At 36.7% G+C, this 17,292-nt stretch overlaps 2 protein-coding genes across 2 annotated transcripts; one reads left to right on the top strand and one right to left on the bottom strand.

Moving 5' to 3' along the window:
• Positions 1–96: 96 nt before the first annotated feature.
• LOC106175557 (dolichyl-diphosphooligosaccharide--protein glycosyltransferase subunit STT3B) lies at positions 97–11,852 on the bottom strand. Its single transcript, XM_013557616.2, has 17 exons — positions 11,658–11,852; positions 9,951–10,059; positions 9,077–9,186; positions 8,526–8,614; positions 7,833–7,921; positions 7,150–7,215; positions 6,863–6,962; positions 6,377–6,475; positions 5,834–5,980; positions 5,215–5,418; positions 4,623–4,828; positions 3,968–4,176; positions 3,173–3,344; positions 2,639–2,812; positions 1,833–1,946; positions 1,349–1,543; positions 97–1,058 (listed from the first exon to the last, which is right to left on the bottom strand). Exons 1-17 carry the CDS (start codon positions 11,825–11,827, stop codon positions 963–965), a joined length of 2,349 nt encoding a protein of 782 aa, XP_013413070.1. The 5' UTR covers positions 11,828–11,852; the 3' UTR covers positions 97–962.
• A 2,532-nt stretch (positions 11,853–14,384) lies between these two features.
• LOC106163815 (E3 ubiquitin-protein ligase TRIM56-like) lies at positions 14,385–16,419 on the top strand. Its single transcript, XM_013541501.2, has one exon. The coding sequence runs from the start codon at positions 14,385–14,387 to the stop codon at positions 16,341–16,343; it is 1,959 nt and encodes a 652-aa protein (XP_013396955.2). The 3' UTR covers positions 16,344–16,419.
• Positions 16,420–17,292: the final 873 nt, after the last annotated feature.

Here is a 17,292-nt window from a genome sequence, read left to right as displayed (position 1 = left end):
GTTGTACAAGGTTTGTAATAAAGAGAATCGAGAAATGCTATGTGATTATTGATAACTGCTATAAGATTAAATTCTGGGTAAAACATAACACTTAGAAACATGAAACAATTTCACTTTTATTGTTTTCTTTACAACACATTGCACAGGAAAAACCTGCAAATAAAGAACTAATTTTCCCTCTAGTTAACAATTTATCAGTTCAAGCACAGAAACTCCATCTATGCTACAAAATAAATATGTCGTTAACCACCAAATAGCGACCACACATAAAACTTGGAGAATGTACAGCAACAGAAATTATACACCTTAATGTACATTGGATTTGATACAAAAAGAAAGAAAAGAAAAATGCCTCCTCCCTCACAAAATTTATGGAAAAGAGCATATATATTCCAAGGTCACCCCCTGATAACCAACCCCTACTTTCTGAGATACAACATGATTATCCAGTTTTTCTGGGATAGTTAACATTTAGTCAAGGTTTTGTTCAAGAAAAATGTCAGTGCCCCCCCCCCCCCCCCCCAAAAAAAAAAAGAAAAAAAAAATCGCACCCAGAGTATCAAGACCCAATTGATATTAGCATAAATTGGAGACTACTTTAAGTGCAAGTTCAGTCCAGCTGTGTTAGGTTTTGAAACTCGGGCCATTTTTTTTTTAGCCCAAAGACATTTCTCACTGAAAACAACCTTGAGTCATCATATAAGAATTGAAAAGAGAGTTTGCAGCAGAAAGCAAATTCATTGCCTTCAGTAGTCTCTGCATTCATAATGCAAACAATAAAAGATACCACTATAATTATAAAATTATCCTAGAAACTCTAATTTCCTCGATGATTTATCTTTTTACAAAATATTAATGCTCTAACGTTTTTTTCTCTGCCATCATTGTTCTGTAACTTTCCTCATTATCTATTCCGATAATTACAATTTTTCTTTCTTGTTGGCGGTTTTGACAGGGTTATTTTAGTTCTTCTTCTTCTTGTTGGTAGTTTTTGCAGGTTTTTTGCCTTTTACAATCTTGGGTTTATTTTTAATGCTGCCTCTCTTGTTTCTACTTGTCTGTAAAGAAATCAATAGGGTGTATCATCAATCAGACACTAATCTGAATGTTTACAATGAAAGAAACAACTTGTAAACTGAATTTTACTAATTATTTCTAAAACATTCTTGTGAATCTCCTTCAACACAACAACACTATCTATAATCTTTTTTCTTAATTCCAACATGAAAAGATACCTTGATTAATACTTTTTGATAGTCTCTCTCTCTCTCTCTCTCTCTCTCTCTCTCAATTCAACCTTAATGGTCACCTCTTCACCCTAAAAGCAACTTTTCTATTTTGTTCTCACCTTTCTGGATGCTTTCCTCTTAATCTTTTTTGACAACTTTTTCTCCTCTCTGTTCTCCATGTCCTTGACCTTGTAAATTCTGACCAACCAGTGCTCAGTGGTGTACGCCTCTTCCACATAACGAAGATCGAAATTTTTGTTGCCAATTTCCACATTTCGTGTCCTATCAAAACCAGGTGGCGTTCTGAAATCCAACTGGAATAAAAAAAATTTTAATTCCCTTGAAGGTAATTTGTATATAAAAAAGTTATACCTTGCAACTGAAAATATATAGTAAAACTATAACTTAATTCAAAAACCATGCCAAACCATACTTAAATTACTTCTTAGTTATATTTTGGAAATGAAAATATTTGCAATCAATTGTTTTTAAAGCTACGTGCCTCAGCTATGACGTAATTGTACTTTGAAACCAACGTCAGCTATCAAAATTCTATATCTTCAAAAAATAAAGAAAGAGAGAAAGTCGGTGTAAATGACCCACCTGTAGCTGCCCAAATCTGTAGTAACATAACTTGTACATGAGACAATTGAGCAAAGTTTTTGAACCTCCTGCGTCCACTCTGAACTCCCCCTGAGGGGTGAAATAGTCAGATTCCTGAAATCAAAATCAAAAACTTAATACTGTAATACCAAGAGTTATACTCTAGTTTAAGTTGTTCTCAGCTAAATAACCAAGCCCTTTATTCTATTTTGACACTGTTGAAGTCTGTAGTAGTCCATTTAAATGGCCAATTTTTCACAATGACAATTGACAATTCTATGTGCTAGTATATTTTTGCTCCCATCCCCAAAAAAATAAAGTAGCAGAAAAAAGTACCAGGCAACATACTTTGATCTCTTGTTTTTACCATCAGTATACAAGAGACATGAGACTTAATATTTCTCCTAAAATGAGGTCATTACACAAAAGTGGAGAACATTTGAATCATGTCAGCGAGGCACACAATGTGTGCATAACATAACTGTCTTACATCACTTTTCAGTCACTGTGATTTCTTTCCAAAATGGAGGTTGCTATAATACACAGCACAGAAAACAATGGGGCAGGCCATAATCACGCAAATATTACACAAAATGTGCGCGTTGCTGACATCTCAAATAGGGATGAGATATTTTGGCTCTCATAACGTTGGAAATCTGCCACTAGTGGGAAAAATCTCAGAACTGTTTGTAAGCACCAACACCACCTAAAAATCCATAGAGAGTCATGACAATCTCATCCCAGCTCAAATATCCACTTTTTTTAAACTGAAAAATGAGTTTTGTACCCCCAGACTTCTCACTCACCCTGATATCCTTGGGGTGCTCCCCCTCCGCTATCCTCACCATCCACAGAAACTTGTTGATGTCGTCTCCGGAGTAACCAATCACACCACCAAATATCACCAGGACGTAATCCACATCCAAGGTCCGCATTATCTCATATGCTGCACTCTCATTGGATGACATGGCTTTGCCCACCTGGAAGCAGCAAGATAGTCAATAATTGACTCCTGCTTTATTGAAGTCACAGTTCTACACATATACACATGCATATATGTATGTATATATGCACAAACATAAACAAGAAACACAAGCATAAATACACATCCACTCATACTACACTCATTCACACATGGCCTCTCTCTCCACATATATACACATATGTACAAACATGAATGCAAGCACACACACACACACACACACACACACACACACACACACACATGCACAGTTATGAACATACAAACACATTTTCTTCATTTCCACACAGATGTACACACACCCACAGAGACACACAAACATATGCAAACACACACACACACACACACACAGTCTTACCAAAGCAATATGGCTATTGTTCCACGTATTATTGTCCACTAAGGTCGTCCTGTTCCCCATTCCTGCGATCTGGTACCCGTAATCCCACCAAGACATCACTCGCGACTTTTCATGCGTGTTTTGGCGCAACCAGTAGTAGGCTTCTCGGAAGTCGTCTAAAATGTTGCGGGTACTGGAATAAAAAATAAGAGGATTAATAAAGAGGTCTTTCAGATAGCAAATTATTCTCATATCAAATTAATGAGTGATAATTCTAACTAAAAATAACAAAAATATATATACATAATTAGACTTAGTGTTGTATAATCATTGTCATGTTAGATTCACAGAATTTTACGACTACAATTTTATTGAAAAAATCAAGCCTCAAAAAATCTCCATAAAATTAGTGCAGGGTAAACCAATATCTGTTTTAATAAGACTTAAAGTTTCTTTTTTCTATCAGCTGAATGCAGACACAGATGCTGAAACTGGCAGTAGAATTTCACATGATTCGGCAACATAGCCACTTTTGTAACAATCCATTATTTTAACCAATCTACACGCGATTTAAACATTCCTCATAAGAGGGCGGGGGCCTTTCAAAACTGCAGAGAAGATTTTCATCAGCAGTGCTATGTTAGGAGAATAAACTTACAGTAGTATTTTTCTTCAATCAACAGCTAACATTGAAATCGTTCACCTCCAATATTTCGACGTCTGTCTACATCATCATCATCATATCGAAAGTAAACAATTTCAACACTGGCTGTTGACTGAAGAAAAAAATCCAAACTTTGCCCTAACACCACTCACCCATCCTGCCCATATGTGGCCAATACAATGCTGGGACTGGAATAGGCATTGCTGGTGACCCAGGTACAGTGGACAGCAAACAACATTAACATCATCAGGAAGGCAATGATTACAATACTCTTCACATTTAACCCCACCGCCTCTTCTTTTTCTTTCTTCTTTGATTTTTCAATTGTTCGTTCTTCTCCCTTTTTCTTTGCTTTTGGTGCCTGGGTGGATAAAAATAGATAACTGAAAATGATGTCATGATCAAACTTCACAGAATATTATTTTCTTTAAAATAAATAAACCCTGATCAGTGAAAATTGTATTCACTCTTTGTCTATAATAATTCATTCCCAAAAATACCTTTAAAATTTTGTGAAAAAAATTTTTCATAATAATCTTGTCCACTGACAAAAACAGATGAAAACATATTCTCCTTCTTAGGTACGGGTATTAACAAAGTATCAACGTTCATTGTTTTGACTCCAAGTAAATCAAAAATTTTAAGTCAAAATCTAAATCACAGAAGTAAGATTTTTTTGAAAATTTCAACACTTTTCTCTTTGTCACCACTGTATATTTTTCACAGAATAACCATCAATAAACCCCAATTTTTGTGCTAAATTTTTACGTTTTTGAGTGTCTCTCAGTGTTAGGTGAACTCCAATACCTTATCATACAACTTGTCATTTTTCTCCTCCTTCTGTTCCTCCTCCTCCTTCTCCTTCTCTTCCTTGGTCTGCTCATCCTTCAGATAGATTTCAAACGTCTTCGATAGCGCTATGGACGCCAGGACACACACCACTGGGGTCAAGGTCAGCATAAGACGTACCATGACACCAGCAAAATACGACGCACTTACAGCATACAGAATAACTGGGGAAAAAATAAGCAAACCAATGTTATGATCTGAAAGACCGGTTAATCAGTTTGGCAATTTCTTTACACAGTGAGAAAAGTTTTCTGAACATAGCCATTAAATCCTTGGTATCTACTTCGATTAAAAATCTGACATTATTTTCTCTTCAATCTTGAGAAATATTTGTCTTCTCTAAATTCTTTCACTCTAAATGATATTACACAAAAATTCAAGTCTGAGTTACAGTATTATAATCTTTATTAAATCTTGCACTTAGTAATACTTGAAAGCATTATGATTAAATTAATTTTTTATTTCAAATTGTGTATCATCCAAGATGCATCTACATAACTAATAAGTTCGTAACACTTTAAAATAAAAACACAACCATGTCCCCACTTACTGAAAACCCTCTCATCGTTAATCTCCTTGATAACGAACCAGACGCCTGCAGGGAAGACTGCAATCAGGACATGGAGGTCAAAGAAGAACGAAACCCAGGTGGTGGGCTGATGCTCCGACACCGAGGCAATAATGGGAATGTGGATCTTGGCATAACCAGTGTCCCAAAGGGAGTAGAAACGTCCGCTCCACGGAGCAATGTAACCTAGTAAGAGGAACATGGACGAGTGAAAATACAATTCTGTTGTGAAAACAAAACCTATTTACATAAAGTTTTTTTTTTCAGGAATTCAATTCAATGTGGTTAATAATTTGAAAAGTTTCAATGAAGTATCTTAAACAAATAATCTCCAAAATTATCAAAGGAAAGTTTCAACTTTAAATGTGCACCAAGTATCTACACATCTTGGCTTTCTTCATCCCAAATGTACCTATAAATTATTACACAGGCACCAAGTCCTGATTTCATGAACCTTTAGATGCAGACTAAAATCGGGGCATAAGTCTGCTCAGCATAAGTCTGCTGTGCTATATTTCATGCACCATTTGGGCTGAACCTGCTGCTTTGCTTTTCAAAAGATATTCTGATATAAGACATATCTGATCACAGATGGGCTTACCTAGCCATGTTAAGCCTATCACTGCCAGGAATACAAGACCAGCTGCCCCAGCTAATGCTAATAGGAAGAAGTTCCGGAACTGTGTCTTTGTCATGTATGTCTGTATATATTGCAAAGCGGCATAGGCTTGGAGGAGGGCAAACACACCTGGAAAATCCCAAAAATATCCATATAATAAAAAGTGAGGCTCACAATATACATATATTACATAATTTATTGCCTAAAATCACTTCCAAATTTTGCTTTTTGTTTCCAACAACCTACATCTGAATTATATGTAATGGGACAAGTACTGTGTCCTAACTTATAAAACAGTAAAATCCTAAAACTGCCACCTAATTCCTATCTAGAGGATCAAGAAAATGTCCTCTAAAAGGAGAAAATATTAATACCATAATGGAAAAAGAAAGTTTTGATACAATCTGTTCATTTTTCACAAATTTACCACTTCTTTGATATAAAGTCAATTATTTATTATTGTAACAACAGCAAAAAAATGTGTCTGAGCAGCCCTTTGGTAATTATCCAAAATGTAGTACGAACCTGCTGCTGCCATGTGTTCACTGGTTCTGATTGGTTGAAAACCAACAAAGGGAATCTGCATGGACAGCACAAGACCCACAATGTAGAATGTTGTGTACGCTGAAAAAAAATATAAAAAACATTTTACTTAGCAATTGAAATGCTAACACTGAAATAAAACTTTGTAATACCCCTTCTCATTTGAGACCGAATGTCACAAGTCTTGAAAGAGTAATAATTGTTGGCTTGAAATGTTTACCAGTAAGTAAAACAATATTAAAAACACTTTTTAGAAACAATTTACATTTCTAATCATCTTAACACTGGGCTAAAACTCATGTGGAGTGCAATGTACAAAAAATAAACTTTACTTGATAACGTTCGTCTTGGCAATAATTGGTCTATTTCCTGTCCAAATTGACCCTGCTGTGAATTAATCTCTATATAATTATTACTATAAGAAACAGCAACTACACCACTGTTTAATACCACCAGACACAGACTTACCTACATATATTCTCCGAGAAAACCTTCCCATGAGTATGAGAACAAAAACATGAAGTGGTACAAGGTTGATGATAAACACATAGCCTCCCCAGGCTGACACCTACAACAACAAAACAAAATTATTGTCCAAAAAATTTTGTTCTCAGTTCTGGACCAAAAATATATGAATCTTGAGATTTTAATTTCAAAAGTACACTTAAACATTCATGTAAAACCCACATAATATCAAAGGCCATCACATCAAAAATTGTATATTTTTCATAAAATGAGTTCTACCTAAGACTTACCATATAAAAGTAAGCTAAAGATGACAACATTGACCAATATACTGTGCCCGTCTTCACAGATTTTATCTGAAAGAAATAGTTTTATAATTTAAAAGTTACTCATAAATTTCCAACATTACTACTTACAAAACTGAGTATATAATTTTTTTCATATGTGACTGCATCAATTCTAGTGAATTATTAGTACAGTTGTTATCATGAGCCAAACTTTGCTATTCACTTAAAGGTCACCTCTTCAGGTACCATTAATACTTTTCTGAATCTATTATTCATAAAATTTGTTAAAATTTAGCAAGAAACTTAAGTAAAGATTTCACAAAATTCATCACTCTGACAATGAAAGCAATATTTATAACAATACTGAACATTACTACAGTTAGTCAAACAGGTCAAAATCAACGGAAAAGTAACTGTCATCTAAAATAACCCGACAGAAAAACAATAAAATAATGCCCATAATATCAATTATTTAGACTAAAATCCCATGGTGATTATCCAAACATCTAAACAGCATTAAGCTTTTAACATTAAGAATTAATGGGTAAATGGGTAGAAAGGGTGGAAGGGAATAAAAAGTGACGTGAACAATATGGAATTAGTGTGAAATGAGTTGGAAGAGAGAGGTGGTGGTGGTGGTTTGGGGGAGAGGTGGGGGGGGGGGGGGGGGGACCTGGCGGACTTACCCATAGGTAATATGTAAACATGAGTGCAAATATGGCAATTCCTTCATTGTCGTAGCTCCCAGCCACAGATCTACTGATATAACCAGGTACTGAAAAATTTCAACATGACAAATTATAATAACACATATTAACCATTTTATCTGAAAGTACCTAAATACTTATTAAATCATATTTTGTAAAAATGTTAACGATCATCCCTTAAATAACAAGTTTGCTTGGAATGCTTTTACAACTGCTCTAAATTTTCATTAGTTTAATATTGTAATTTTAATTAATTTTTTAATATATTAATATATTAATTCTTTTATCTGTACTGACAGACAGGCCAGCTATCTTTCCACTCTAGATTAAAAATGTTTGTTTGAAATGCATAACTTATACTCTTACTATTTTTTAATTATTTAGATGTTGTAATTCTATCTCCTGTACTGACAGACAGGCCAGCTATCTTTCCACTCTAGATTAAAAATGTTTGTTTGAAATGCATAACTTATACTCTTACTATTTTTTAATTATTTAGATGTTGTAATTCTATCTCCTGTACTGATGGACAGGCCAACTATACTTCCCCTCTACATCACAAAATTAATGCTTGTTTGGAATGCACTACATATGCTCTTATTATTTCTAATTATTTAAATGTTGTAATTCTATCTCCTGTACTGACAGACAGGCCAGTCACCCTCCCCCTACCTATAGCTATGAAGCAGGCAGCAAACAGCCCTGCTCCTGCACTCCACAATTCCTTGGTGAGAAGATAAGTGGCTATGGCAGTCAACCCACTGGAATATAAATATAAATATATAAATATAAAACAAAGTTAAATTAATATTCATATCTTTTTAAACTGCCATGCTGCATGCAATATAACAGCTATTGTGGCATTTGTATCCTTCAAAATATTTTTGTAAATCAGACTTATAATAAATTCTGCTACACAACCCGAGACGAGAATAATGTACACATTTAATCTCATTAATCATTGTATCATATCATGTATTAGAACCTGTTATATTAATATCTTTTTCACTGTTATTACCTGGCAAATGTGACATTTTGATGTCATTCTTCTTCTTTTTCTTATTATTATTATTATCACTACTATTATAACTATTACTACTCTTACTAGCTACTACTACTATTTTGAACATTGTTATCTACTCATGGTGTCTTTACCAGTGACATAGTGATGCAGTTAAGTCAACTTCAAGCCTAAGTTAGCTCCAATGTGAACACATCCTTACCTGAACATGGGAGCTAAAAACACACAGATATCTCTGATGTGAATAGGGATATTCAGGAGATTGAGCAGCCAGTGGATTGTACCAGAGGTGACCATGAGGCCAGGGTACACCTGAAACCAAAATTAACTAGGTTAAATATTATAATTATGAAAATGTGAAATTAATAGGGCAGAGCTAAACCCTGAAGTTGATATATTCCTCCGGGAGTGTCTCGATAGTCCGAAGGTTCATTGGTCTGAAAAATGGTCACGTTTTTATCATCTTTTCTTAATTAAGGATTCATTGGTCCGTAGGTTCTATAGCGAACATTCAGACCAATAAACCTTCAGACTATTGAACCTTCTGACTTTTGCAACAGCCCCATTCCTCCACCTGTACTGACTGTCTCTGCTCTAGACTATGTGTCTTTCAAACATCAGTGTATGTATGTCACAACTTTATTATCATCATTATTATTTTGAAAATTAAAAGGGCCAGATCAACCATTAATTTTCATTATGATACAGTTCTGATATATAAATCTAGCCACGTACGACCTGACACTCGCTTCATGTGGTTTGTTATAAAAAATTGTACGGCCCACATGATTCACATATGTAGATGTAACCAACACATTTCAAATGTGACGTATACAGAGAGGATTCACCCTAAAAGCTAGACTCATGTTAGTTTTTTTCTCCATATGCCTAGTGAGCAACGAGTAAATTAAGAACTTTTTAGATGAGATTTTTTTCAACAATTTTTCAAAATTTTAAACAGTGTATCATGTATATCATTATTCTAAAAATACTAAATTAACAGAGTGGCAAACACAAGTTCTCATCTTCATACATATTCCTTTACATTTAAAGATAATATTCTGACCAGTACGTACCGTTCCACCAACAATCCTTCCCAGTGGATACCAAGCTGTGTCATCAAACCAATTGAGAAAGTTATAGAAGCCATGGGTGACCATGTAGTGTGTTGCACGGTAGTTAAACCTATGAGCACAACAAAAATATGACAATTACTAGCACCCCACATATTGGAGCAACATGTATTAACGCCCCCCCCCCCTTAACACCACCACTACTACAACCAACACAAAGTACACAGAGCATCTAAATATACAAGTGCTGATTGAAATATAAAGTAATTAAAAGTAATGCTACTTCATATCAGAAAGTGTATGGAAGTGAATTTTTGAAAATGATAAATCTTTAAAAAGTAAATTCTAAATAAAGCAATTAAAAAAATAAAATCATATTTTTTAATTCAATAAATTGAAAAAAAATGACTGACATGATTAATAACAGCAGTTTAAAGAAGTCAGAATTTCCCCACCCCTACTCCCCATACATCAGCACTAGCAAGTCAACATCCAATGTAAAAAATTATATTCATCTGGAGCATTTGCCCACATACTGATGACATAAAAATATTATCATGATAATTGAAGCGAGCACATAATGCATTACCTTAATGCTACAATTTTGCTGGTACCTGCATAACAATATATAGCCAAATTGAATGTATTAATTTTATTTGAAGTTGACAGAAATCCAGGATTTTAAGATTTAGCATAATATTAATGTATAATAGAATTTACAGGGATTATAAAAATAAAAAGAAGATTGCCTTTTTTAATAAGTTTTTAATTCCATGCATTTTTTTTATTATTATTCATTTTTGGCCTCAGGTGTTAGAATATTATAAAATAACTGTATGTTTATCAGGATGCAGACACCAACCAGACAATACTAGCGTCTTCTTTTTTTTCTGGTAATAGCTTTAAAGACTTATTAAGTCCAAAATTACCTTCCAGCTAAAAAGGCCTTGCTCTTTCTTTTAGAATTTCATTGATTATACACTATCATACAAGCACAATTTGCTTTTACTTCAGTGACATCTTATGTGACTCAAGCCTAAGTACTAAACACATATAAATGTAAAAGTAGAAGTAGTGTCCTATAGACATATCCAGGACTTTTCCACTCATTCAGGGTTTTCACCATGGACTTAGATCACTAAAAAACTAATAAAAGAAAAGAATAAAGCATTTTTAACTGGAGGGTATTTTAGGACTTGAAAAGTTTTTTAAGCACTAACCAGAGAGAAGAAGTGATTATTATATTGTCTGGAGAAGACCTCACCAAAAGATAAAAATTTATGTTTGGTAGAAGCAATTACTAAACCAATTAGTTCTGTCAAAATTTTTTGAATGATTGAATATTGTGCAGAGTAAGTAGAAACAAGAGAGGAAGGAGGAGACGTGGGTGCCATAGGTGCAATCACTCTCTGGTGACCTGATTGACTCAGATGTTGGGGCTAATTTGCAGTCACAGGTAAGGCTTTCCTTCCAACCCATGTGGACGTCCATTTACTATTTAGCCCTTAACAAATGACACTTTCACAATGGCATTTACTCTGTCATCTTATAAAAAATTTAAACTGTTATATACGCTGAGTCCCCAGTCGACCTGACTTCAGCTTGAGTACAAATGGTTTGTGCAATTCAATGCAACAATGCATTGGGGAAGTTGTTGTCGTAGACCCTAGTGGAAATCGAAGCGCATTGTACCCCCAAACAATGACTTACCATGGATCAAACTCGTGAATGATGCTCTCAAAACGAATTACGGCAAAAAGCCTGGAGCTAAACCCTGCCAGGCATGCTAGAGATAAAATAAAGAAAGTCAGTAAACTGGTCCAACCACTCGGGTTTGTTAGCAGGTTCTTCACCTCAGGTTTCACGCCGGCATCCGCCATCTTGCTTGCCCACGTTGCGTGGACCAATCAAATCTTTCTAAATTGGAGCGTGTGAAACAGGCTGCTGGATTCATGTGGTCCTGTTTGATTTGTGCACAAACAGCGAGCTTATGTTGGTCTTCATAATTAATGCTCATTTGGGTCTTTGTATAGTTTCTTGACAAAAAAATGTTATGTTTTTCACTATTCTCTTTGCAATGGATAATTTTTTTTTTACAAATCAACCGGTAAGAAACTTAATATTATAGAAATTGGCTCTGATTTTAGTGCATTAAATTAACGTACATCATCATCATCATCATCATCTAGAGCCTATAGTGTTCCACTGTTGGACAAAGGCCTCAGCATGCTTTTTCCATTGTTTCCTATCCTGAGCCTCGGATTTCCAGTTTGGCCAAGGTTTCTTCTTCCAAGACTTCCAGTAGTCATCTAATTCATCCCTCCATCGTTTGACCGGCCTTCCTCTTTTTCTTTGTCCATACAATTAACGTACTGTACTGCCAAAATGAACACTCAAACTTCAGTGATACTTAGATGACGTTCTTGATCATTTCTTTGTCAAAATAACATAAAATTATGGGAATTTCAAAAAGGGGTTAGCCCGGTTAGGTATTAATAATTTGTATGTTTTAATTTGTAGGCCTCACGTCTCTCTCAGGCGCGTGCGAGTAGGCCTACCTTGATCTACTAGTATTATAATTATTATTGTTGTTTGTTTGTTTGTTTCTTTGTTTGTATATTAAAGGACACTTGTTAAATTTATATTATTTTCGTTTTTGAAATATGGCAATTAATATTATATTCCAATACAACTGATACAATCGGCGGGATTGCCTCGTGGGTATTGTCACACAATGCTGCTCTCACACCTAACACAATTTAAGCCTTCCACCTCCTTGTTTCCCTACACCGAGGAGGAGAGAGGGGCACCTGTCAGTAGAACTGTCGCTGCTAACAATATACTGTATAACTGAATTAGCAGCTAGCAGGCCCGTAGCCCGGGGGGGGGGGGGTTCGAAAGAACCGCCCCTTTTGTCAGGAAAAGGTCCATTTTGGGTAAAATTTCATCTAGGTACACATAAGTTTTATTGTAAAAGGTCCACTTTTTCAGAAAAAGACCCCCCCCCCCTTTTGAATTTGCTGGCTACGGGCCTGGCTAGTAACATGGACCTGATCCTAAACCGTAACATCCTCATACAACATTACATAACCACTGCTCTTCATTAACTGCCCTCCCCCTTCATTTTACAGAGAAAAATCACAATTTCGGTACATGCCTGGTATTAGACATCCTGGGTTATTTAGAGGTACATAGTAACTCATGTTTCTACTCTCAACATGCAGTTGACTGACGGTGGAGTAGCGGGTTCCCAGGGACCTCTGAACCTCAGGGTACCGGGATTCTCATCACGTTATAAGTAGCCTACGACAGCGTATTCCTGACTTGTAATTAAGACTGTCCGTGAAATGGAATTTTGAAATATAGACCTACACAACTAAGGTTAAGCAGGTGAAGCACTCTTGTTAAAATGCACCTTAAACTAAGTTAAAGCGAAGTATACTGAGCAAAACCTTAGGCAAAGGTAAATAAGATATAAAGAAAATATAATATAAAATATAAATTCCAATTCCATTTTCTGGATCCGCTCTAAGGTTCTCACTATGTACAGCCCGTCAATAGCATCATCAGTGTCTTATTTCTTATGCAATGCGAGGGATTGTTAGTTTTGTTTATGGTTTACTTTGCAACATGAAACGTTTAAATAGTCTGTTTTCTAAACGCACAAAAAAGTCACCTGTTGATGAAGGGTCCTGTCACATTTTTTAGATTTCTTAATGCCCTTAAACTGTTTATCATTTTGAATGACAGAAAAAAGGCGCTTTTGTCTAGGCTGGTTCCCTTAGGTGAATAACGACTTCACTTAGTCACAAAACGGTAAACAATCCGAAAATCTGAAGATCAGAGATAAGCTACGTAGACTCTTTATAAAAATACATTCACCCAAATGACGTTATTAGCCCTCTCCTATCTCTCTCTCTCTCTCTCTCTCTCTCTCTCTCTCTCTCTCTCTCTCTCTCTCTCAGGCACACACATAAACAAAATCACACGCACACAAACTTTTTTCAACTTTTTAATTTCACTTTTGTCGCAAACTGTCATGCTCGACTTTTCAGACTTTTAAACAAGAGAAATGAAAAATATAGAATTTTGGCTAGTTGTATAAGCATAATTCTTGATTGAAATCGCTCTAACTGGTCCCTGTGTAAACATGTTAACCTATCATGCATGAAAAGACATCAGACACTCGGTCAGGTAGCGTGATCCAATCCATTTTTGGTACGTGAAATTCTACTGCTACGGCATTAATCATAGCGTAGGCAAATTTTCAACGTTTTTAACAACATAAAAAAATAATCAGTCACTTATTCATGTAGCGTGATCCGACACATCAGTATACGAAACTATACAGGCGCAGAGTTCGTCAGAGAATGTAGGGCAAATCTGCAAACTTAGCGACTAAATCTGACTCAATCTGGCTACACATTATATTACGAGATGGCTTCTGCAGAGTTCTATGATTTCAGCAGTGATAATTTTCTGACATGTCACGTTTGTGGTAACGAATTTGCCGACCCGCGCGTCCTCCCATGTTACCACACTTTCTGTCTGGGTTGCATTGCCCAGCAGGTGGCAGCGGATGGGACGGGAGAGGGCCGCATCAAGTGTCCAGTATGCGACCACGGGACCTCCGTTCCAGCAGGTGGACTGGAGAAACTTGACCGGAACTCCTTCTTGACCAAGGCGAAGGACTTGGTGTTGACAAAAGCGAGTGAAGGTGAAATGTGCGGAAATTGTGAGTCGCAAATTGCCGAGTCTTACTGCCAAGATTGCAGGTACTTCTTTTGCCAAAACTGCCGAGACAAACAGCATAACTGCATGAAGATTCTAGGTGGACACAGACTGACCCTCGTGTCGGAACTGACCAGATCTCACAATCACGCAGGGGCACTCAGCAAACAGCTTAAAGCGTTCGTGAACGCGACCCTGCTCTGCGAGGAACACGAGGGAGAGAAGCTGGCATTCTATTGTAAAGATGACGACACTGTTGTATGTCGGGAATGCATTGTCACAAAACACAAACTTCACGACTGTTTGGATATTGCAGGTGAATCACTTGCACAGAAGGAGATGCTAGAAGAAGCCATTAAAGTTCTGCTTCAGAATATGCATACATTTGAAAATGCCGAGGAAGCACTAAACACACTGCAGAAAGATACAGAAGATAACAAAAGCAATGTCATGTCGATCATGAAACAACAAGTTTTAGAAACTAAAAGAGAGCTGGACACCACTTATGATGAATTAACAAGAAAGGCAGAGGCCCATGCCACAGCTCAAATCGAGATCCTTCAGTCTGAAAAAGATCGCATTCACCTGCAGAAGGTAGCCATTGACAGCGTGTGTGGGTTTGCCAAGCAGCTTCTCCAACATGGTACCGACACAGAGGTGATGGCACATGCTAAGAACATACAGGTCAGAATGACAGAGATGAAGAATCTTACTCCCAGCCCACCAATCGAAACCACTGAGATGATTTTCATCAAAGGAAATCTTCCAGTCTTAGGAACTCTGAAAGAGATCCAGCCGGCTCCCCAGATGTCACCATGTGCACCATGTGAGCAAGTTTGCTCTGAAGCAACAGAACAAGTAAAATCGGCAAAGTGGCTGCAGACTGCGTGTTTGGTAGGCAGATTCACTTGCAAGTTGTCAAGTTTGTGGAACATCACATGCTGTCGCAGCGGGGATGTTTATTTGGTTTCTGGCCTTCGCGGTAAACTCGAGGCAACATCGTCATCTGGCGAGGCGTTATTTCATGTTCATATCCCCGACCCCAGGGGTGTCACTGTCCTCAATAACGACAGGCTGGTAGTCACATGTAAGGATGGATACCGGGTGTATACTACCTATGGTAAACTTATCCACACATTTGGTCAGAGCGATATGTCCAAGCCATGGGGTGTTACAGTGGACAACCACGGAAACATACTTGTCTGTGATGTGGGAAACACCGATAAACACATATGTGTGTACGACTCCGTCAAATATAGTCTGATGAAAAAGATCAGGCTTCTTGCCTGCAGAGACCCGTGTTATATTGCAGTTCTACCAGCAAATGACGTCATTGTGGTGAGTGACTGTAACGAACACTGTGTATACGGGGTGACACCCCAGGGTCATGTTGTGTTTCAGTACGGGCACCCTGGGAATCAAGGCTCCGGGGACGGAGAGCTCTACCACCCCTATGGACTGTGCACGGACAACTTTGGACACATCTTCATTGCAGACCAGTGGAACCACAGGGTCGTCACTTTGGACTCGGATGGTCAGTTTTTGAGACACGTTGTTAGTAAACCTCAAGTTGAGCGGCCAGTGGCTGTGGCCGTTGACCATAGAGGACATCTACTGGTGGCGGAATATGGAGGACGGGTGAAAATTTTTAGTTATGTCTGTTGATTGAAGGAGAATCTTAGAAATATCTCATTGCAGAGTCGTACAATATTCAGCAGGCTGAGAATAAAATGGCGGCGGGGGGGGGGGGGGGTGGCAGCCGTTGAAGGCAATACATCAAGAAGTTTGATTTTTAGGAGGGTGGGGTATAACCTTTTCACCCAGGCTGAGGGAAAAATAACAGATAAGCAATTAAATGGACTGGATCGATTGCAAAATTCCTACCGTCCCCAGCCCCTAAACATCAGGTGCAGATTATTAAAAACCAAGCTCTGTACAATGGTTAAGTTTTTTTCTGTGTTATCTTTAATTCAGAAGATATCGAGAAATCGCTTCGCCGAAATGACATAACAGCTTCATGATTTAGGAAATTTGGGACTTATAAAAATACCTCTACGCCAGTGAACAAAATGTCATTTTGTGTACAAACCTATTGACCCTACGACCTTCCAATTCATAGGTGCATAATAAATAAAGTACTTCATCGCAACCTCCCGTCTTTTTCTGACTTATTCAGGTACTTAATGTGAACGATAAAACTTAGCTCTTGCATTATAAAGGTCTAACGTGCTTTGTATCCATTTGAAACTCTGTATTTTGACAACACTGCTATGGTTGTTTATAATTAGACAAACGTTAAGAGATAAAAGAGGCAAAAACGTAACGAAGAATAATTAACCATTCCAATCATTATGTGACTTGTTTTGACTTTAAAAAAAAAATATATATATATATATATATATATATATATATATATATATATATATATATATATATATATATATATATATATATTGGTATGTATATATCTGGTATTGGTTGAATAAAAAAATTATACAAAAATATCTGGTCTTGACTGAATAGAAAATTGTACAAGTACAAGCATTTGTTCTTTGTATCAACCGAGTTTATTGTATGTGTACGTGGGGGTCTATTCCTGATGTTAGTCTCTCTA

The sequence above is a fragment of the Lingula anatina genome, chromosome 7 (genome assembly GCF_051362555.1).
Source record: "Lingula anatina isolate TDL-2025a chromosome 7, LinAna3.0, whole genome shotgun sequence".
Classification (NCBI taxonomy): domain Eukaryota; kingdom Metazoa; phylum Brachiopoda; class Lingulata; order Lingulida; family Lingulidae; genus Lingula; species Lingula anatina.
Note: the sequence above shows the minus strand (reverse complement) of the source record. Positions and strands in the feature narration are given on the sequence as shown.